The 6,000-nt window shown below is 43.5% G+C and overlaps 3 protein-coding genes across 3 annotated transcripts; 1 reads left to right on the forward strand and 2 right to left on the reverse strand.

Moving 5' to 3' along the window:
- Nucleotides 1-823: 823 nt before the first annotated feature.
- On the reverse strand, nt 824-1,527 carry LOC139340584 (ADP-ribosylation factor-like protein 4C). The gene has a single exon (XM_070976495.1). The coding sequence runs from the start codon at nt 1,525-1,527 to the stop codon at nt 958-960; it is 570 nt and encodes a 189-aa protein (XP_070832596.1). The 3' UTR covers nt 824-957.
- Nucleotides 1,528-1,719: 192 nt separating this feature from the next.
- On the forward strand, nt 1,720-4,146 carry LOC139340583 (uncharacterized). Its single transcript, XM_070976494.1, has 6 exons — nt 1,720-2,821; nt 2,909-2,979; nt 3,169-3,345; nt 3,441-3,499; nt 3,571-3,636; nt 3,761-4,146. Exons 1-6 carry the CDS (start codon nt 2,655-2,657, stop codon nt 3,878-3,880), a joined length of 660 nt encoding a protein of 219 aa, XP_070832595.1. The 5' UTR covers nt 1,720-2,654; the 3' UTR covers nt 3,881-4,146.
- Nucleotides 4,147-4,297: 151 nt separating this feature from the next.
- On the reverse strand, nt 4,298-5,510 carry LOC139340769 (putative nuclease HARBI1; the record flags this gene model as incomplete). The annotated part of the gene is made up of 4 exons (XM_070976745.1): nt 5,054-5,510; nt 4,842-4,954; nt 4,650-4,761; nt 4,298-4,566 (listed from the first exon to the last, which is right to left on the reverse strand). Coding segments are annotated over exons 1-4 (933 nt in total), but the record flags the coding sequence as incomplete, so codon positions are not given.
- Nucleotides 5,511-6,000: the final 490 nt, after the last annotated feature.

A 6,000-nucleotide genomic window follows, 5' to 3' on the forward strand; every position in this document is an offset into this window, starting at 1 on the left:
GACATTATGGGGCATTCCTCCACTACACAAGATAAAACGATCAATTGTTGTGGACAACGTCCATTGTCATTCTGGACCCAACATCCTATGTCTGCTGGATCGGGCTATATTGGGCTGATACTGTATAGTCTGAATCCTGCATTAGTATCTTGATAAAGAAAATCAAATTACTATAAATCAGCGGTTCATAACTCCTTATTGTGCAAACTTGTTTGTATTGTCACACTTCCTTATGTCAGTACATCATAATCACTGCTTCTCTGACCACATGTAAATGAAGAAGTCAATCAAATCATGGACTAAATCTTTTAACATTCAAAAAATACTTTCATTTTGGCTTCTGACTGCATAACCCACCTGGATCTGCTCCCTTATTAACACAGTGTAGTTCTTTACTGTTTGTTAGGAAATTCAAAAGTGCAAAGTAGTGGATTCTCTGTCCTCAGTCCAAGATGTAGAGGAAAGGCGACTTCAATGCTCCAAAAAAACAGTCTGCATAACATCCATAATCTCCTCCGTGACCTCCATGTGCAGATGGAAATAAAAAATAAAATACAAAATATTTGTCAGTGACCTACGGGGATTAATAAAGTGTTATCTTATCTTAGCACTTCTTGGCACTTCAGAATCAAACTGTTCAAAGTCCATGATAAACCCGCAGACAAAAGGGCCAGCCCCTTAATCTTCCTCAGTTCTGTAGATCTGAACAGTCATTTCAAGTTTCATTTCTTAGTTTCTCTTTTTGGTTAACCTTAGTATGGACTTTATCTACTGCAGCCAGTGAGGCAGCCTCCTGTGTGCAAGAGCATCATTCACAGCTCCACAGCACTGAACAACTTTAATCAAGAGAGAATCTTTTAAAAATCACTGCTAAGTAAACCTGTTGAGGGCAACACTGGCAGAACCTGGATTTCTTAGTAAATTTGACTGAAACACTGTCCACATAATCAGCATCTGTTACCGTTTCTTCTTCTGTCTTAGGAATTTCCTTCTCTTCAGTATCATTTCATACAGTTTGTCCATGCCCTCATGAAGCCCCTCACCTATTATAGCACATGCAGGTTGGATGTGATAGGTAGTGGAGGGGGTGAGCTCATGCAAAGCCAGCTGCTTCTCAATGTCTGACACTGGAAGAGATTTGGGCAGGTCCTGCTTGTTGGCGATGACCAGCAGTGGCGTCCCTTGATTCTCTGCAAATTTGGTGACTTTGTGCAATTCAGTCTTCGCCTCCTCCAGCCTGTCAACATCCACAGAGTCCACAACATAAATGATCCCATCAGTACACCGGCTGTAGGACTTCCACAGGGGCCTCAGCTTCTCCTGGCCTCCCACGTCCCAGAAATGACAACTGATGCCCTTCGCAGTGCTATTACTCAGCTTGATTTTTTCAGTGTTGAATCCAATTGTAGGAACTGTGTTGACAAATTCATTAAATTTGAGTCTGTAAAGAACTGTGGTCTTGCCAGCAGAGTCCAATCCCAGCATGACAATGTGAAGAGACTGGAGTGCAGAGACGTTGTTGCCCATTTTATTTTTTATTTTTTAACCTTTTGCAGCTGTTGGGTGATTTTATCCACCTGCGATTCTGGCAATAATACAACTCTGGTACTCAGATCCCACTCATTAATTCCTTGGTTGAGGATGTAAAATTCCTCACTTGGAGGTGGTGCGCAGGGCCAAGTGCGCTCTGGATGATTGATCGGCTCTGTTGTGGCCGTCAGCAGCAGTGAGGAACGCGTTGCGCCTCTGCCGGGCGCAGCGCACCATTCATCAGTATTCTCCTCATGCACTCACATCCGTTTGGCGACGTAGAAGCTCCATAGTTATACCACTCCTTCAGGACAGTGTGTCCACACTAGACAGGAAAACGACTTGTAATGATTCAGTGCTCTCCAGAATCGAAGAGTCCATGGAAACTGCGCATAAATAGATTCAAGATCCTGACGGCGACCTGCTCCTGTCGTCGAACCGAAAAAATAACGCCCACTGAAAAGACATGGATTCGGGTCCCCAATTCGCATCGGAGCTCCAGTCCTAGTGGTTGCTGCAGCTGCGCTATTATGAGGCTGACAAAAACAAGACCGCAAAGCAAGAGGCGGCTCCACTTCGCTCCACCCCACCGGGACATGTGCCAATGAGGTAGCGACCGTCCTCACAGCTTCTGTGGCGTTCATAGAGACACACAAAAACTTCGCCCTGCAACTTCTTAATCTGCATATCTGCAGCAGTTGGTTCACAGCAACATATTGTAGGGACCTTAGTGTTTCGAATACATTAAAGGCTAAACAGTGCTCAGCAAAGTTATCTCTGTAATTTGTGACAAAAAGATAACCAAGAGATAAAAGTTATGAAAATATAATAGAAATAGGAACGAATTACACTGAAAGTATGGTGTGTGTTTACTTTATGATAATACTGTATTTTCGATTGTGGTCCTCCAGGGGCCCGTTTCACAAAGGAGGTTCAACAAACTCAGAGTCTAATCCTGAACCTCAAGTTGATCTAGCCTGAGATAGGAAACTCAGAGTTTCCAGTTTCAGAACAGGTGATTTGGGTTAGTTCAATCAACTCAGAGTAAGTCAACTCAGAGTTAAGCGCATGCACCACGACTATAAAAAGCCAACATCAGTGGAGCCCCGATTCGACGAGTCACCATGGCAACGGGGAAGAGGAGGGCTGCGTTTTTTACCGCTCTGGAGCTAGAAATCTTAATGTGCTCATACAGCGAGTTTCAACACGTTTTTAGAAAAAAGTGCAACACCGCTGCAGCCGCGAAAGAGAGAGAGACGGCGTGGGAAAACATTGCTGCTCGGGTCAATGCGTAAGTTTAAATGTAGTCCTTTGCAATCGCAATAATATTACAGGGGAAAACTGCTTGAATGGTAGCTCATTAATTTATTTCATGCAGGTGCAATCTCGCGGGGGAGAAGCGCACTTGGCAGCAGCTTAAGATGAAATATAAAAACATTGTTCAAACAGGTAAGACCTCGGCATAATTAAATAGGGGTACCTCATTTTGATAATGTTTTACATTGTAAAGTAAATATTAAGTGGCTGTTGTTTTATCCCCAACATAATGCTGTTTTCACACACATTAATGTCTTCTCATCTATATCATATTCTGTTAAATAATTAAGCCTATTTAAACTAACACAGACTTCTGCTCAGCCAACAGAAAGAAGGCAGATGCCCGCAAAACGGGTGGCGGCCCAGCACCGCCATCTCTAACGGAGGCAGAGGAGCTGGCCCTAAGCCACAATTTAGGAATGCCAGTGGCTGAGGGAATTCCTGGAGGGAGCTCATCTTCAGAGCTCGCCCCTCAAGACACGAGTGCCTTTATAAAATGTAATATGCCGAGGCCTATATATCTCTTTTAAGCCTATTCATAAAAATATTTATTTCCCTTTCATGTCTTTTTTTTTTTTTTTTTGTCCCAACAGATTCTGATGGTGCTATCTGCGTGGTGGAGCCCCCTCATGCCACAACAGACCTTGTGACTGTAAGTAGGCAATACTCCAAAGATTTTGCCAAATGGTAGTTTAAGTATACTGAAACATATCACTCATCTAGGATGAAGAGCATGAAGAAACTCTGTCTGCTGCCTTTACAGAGGGGGATCCAGAAAGGCCTATAGAGGTAACATCTTGATATGTTACTGATAGTTCTCTTCCCATTTACATTTCTTAACATTCAACAACAATATAGAGTGTGACATTTAGCCTACACTGAAGTATTAACACATTCTCATCCTCTTTAACAGGGCATGGCTGGGCAGCAGCAGGAGAGTCCCTCAACTTCCACAGCACAGATTGACACAGTGAGATGGATGTTCAGTAAACACCAGAGGTTCATTCTGTGGAATTCATGTGCAACTGTATAATTTAATGTCCTCCTTATGTATTCCCAGTTACCAGTAAAAGAGATTTGTAAAATTCACCTGCTGAAAAAAATCCAAAAAACCAACAAAGAAATGCAATACTTGGAGTGCCAGATTAGGAAGGCAGATTTAGAAATTGAAATACTGGAACACAAATTAGAGGTGGGTGCATGGTCACAGGTGAATTATGTTAATTATGTTAACTATTGGAACATTAACTAATCTAGCTCTTTTATTTGTAGGAAATAAAGAAGACCAAATGAAGTGTGTATTGTGTCTTTATTTGACTGCTGTGGTGGTGGTGGTGGTGACTCAATCTCTGAAGTGACTATGGCATATGGTGTCTCTGACTGCTCTGCCGTCCTGCATAGCTGGCAGGTGGATGGGGTCATCATCAGGGTCTTCAATTTGTAGGGCAGGGCGTTGCTCTCCTCTAATAATGGCAATATTATGAAGAACAACACATGCCACAACGATATCACAGGCCCTCTCAGGGGTCACCCTGAGGTGACGTAGGCACTGGAAACGGGCTTTCAGCAATCCTATGGTCATCTCCACCCGGGCTCTTGTCCTGCAGTGAGCCCGGTTGAAGTTCTGTTGGGGGCCTGGTTCAGGGTCAGGGTAAGGAGTCAGCAGCCTGGGTTGGCATGGGTAACCTCTGTCACCCAGCAGAAGGCCATCAAACTCTCCTGTAATGTGTAAGGGACACATAAGAGTATATTAAAGGAGGGAGACAGGTGAATTATATTGTGCAAATCATTAGGCTGCTTACCACGTTGCAGTCTGTTGCTCAGGTTAGACTCGCGATAAATCCTTGAGTCATGAACAGACCCAGGCCACTTGGCCTCCACATTGGAAATTAAGTATGCAGCATCACATACGATCTTGACAGTGCAGAGAATGACAGATGTTGAATTATGATGCAGTCTTTAACATTTTGAAACAGTAGTCAATCTACATGTACCTGCACATTTGTGCTGTGAATGGACTTCCTATTCACATAATCTGCTTCATTATGCGAGGGAGCCGTGATGGGGATGTGTGTGCCATCTATGCAGCCAATCACACTGGGGAATCCTAAAAGAAATTAAAATTACTACTCCCATTCTGAGATTGCAGCACAATGTCATTAATGGAATATAATATAAAATTAATTTGGATCTCTACATCATTCACCTGCAATCCTGTGGAACTCCTCCTTGATGACTCTGACAGGTTTATGTCCAGGGAAAACCACAAAGATGGGTAATAGCTGTTTCAAGGCGAGGCAAACTTTTCTGACCGCCCTGCATACAGTTGCCTTGCTTAAGTGCTCTGCATCTCCGATGTTATACAAAAAACTCCCATTTGCAAAGAAACACAGCGCAACACACAATATCTGCTGGGATGTGAGAGCATGACTACGGCTGGTAATGTTGCAGATATAAGGACGGATTAGGTTGTGGATGTAGGTGATGGACTGTGACGTGAAACGGCACCGTTCAAAAAGATAATTGTCTGGAAATGCCAGAACATCTATGCGTGGTCTGATAACCATCTCCCGACGAATATTTAATTCCCTGCGCAGTAATGCTGCACCTTCATCCACGGGATCGTTGTCAAAAGGACATGCCATGTTAGTGGAAAAAAAGTGGACTTCTCATATAGGCCGACTGGCTGATTTTTTTAAATAACAGACGGCAGAACTACGTTATACCAAAACTCGCCTGCTGCCTGAATGAATGAGGAAATCAAAAAACGTGTGGCTGACAGGGGGCGGACACAGAGAGAAACTCGAGGTTCATTGAGAAAAACCTGGTCCCGACCAGGTTAAGTTCATAGAGTCTGTTACCATGGTAACTGACCGAGAGTTTAAGTTACCTCTCTCTGTGAAACAGGCTAGAGTTACCCCTCTTTCTCTGGTTTGAGTTACCTCCCTTTGTGAAACGGAAAACTCCGAGTTTCCTTCATTTCAGGCTTAACAAACTCAGAGTTTTCACAAAACCTGCTTTGTGAAACGGGCCCCAGAGCTCCAGGAATCAATCATAAGCAAGTTGTCGACGCCATCTTCTGGTAGCCTATTTAAATGCGCAAGAACATGAAGGACGACGGATGAGCATTCTCTGAGGAACTTAAAGAAATGT

This window comes from Chaetodon trifascialis, chromosome 12, assembly GCF_039877785.1.
Source record: "Chaetodon trifascialis isolate fChaTrf1 chromosome 12, fChaTrf1.hap1, whole genome shotgun sequence".
NCBI lineage: Eukaryota > Metazoa > Chordata > Actinopteri > Chaetodontiformes > Chaetodontidae > Chaetodon > Chaetodon trifascialis.

Bases quoted from the DNA above. Each gene is read 5' to 3' on its own strand.
- LOC139340584 (XM_070976495.1), bottom strand. From the start codon at position 1,527: ATGGGCAACAACGTCTCTGCACTCCAGTCTCTTCACATTGTCATGCTG.
- LOC139340583 (XM_070976494.1), top strand. From the start codon at position 2,655: ATGGCAACGGGGAAGAGGAGGGCTGCGTTTTTTACCGCTCTGGAGCTA. The intron at 2,822-2,908 runs GTAAGTTTAAAT...TATTTCATGCAG, and splicing joins ATTGCTGCTCGGGTCAATGC to GTGCAATCTCGCGGGGGAGA. The intron at 3,500-3,570 runs GTAAGTAGGCAA...TCACTCATCTAG, and splicing joins CCACAACAGACCTTGTGACT to GATGAAGAGCATGAAGAAAC.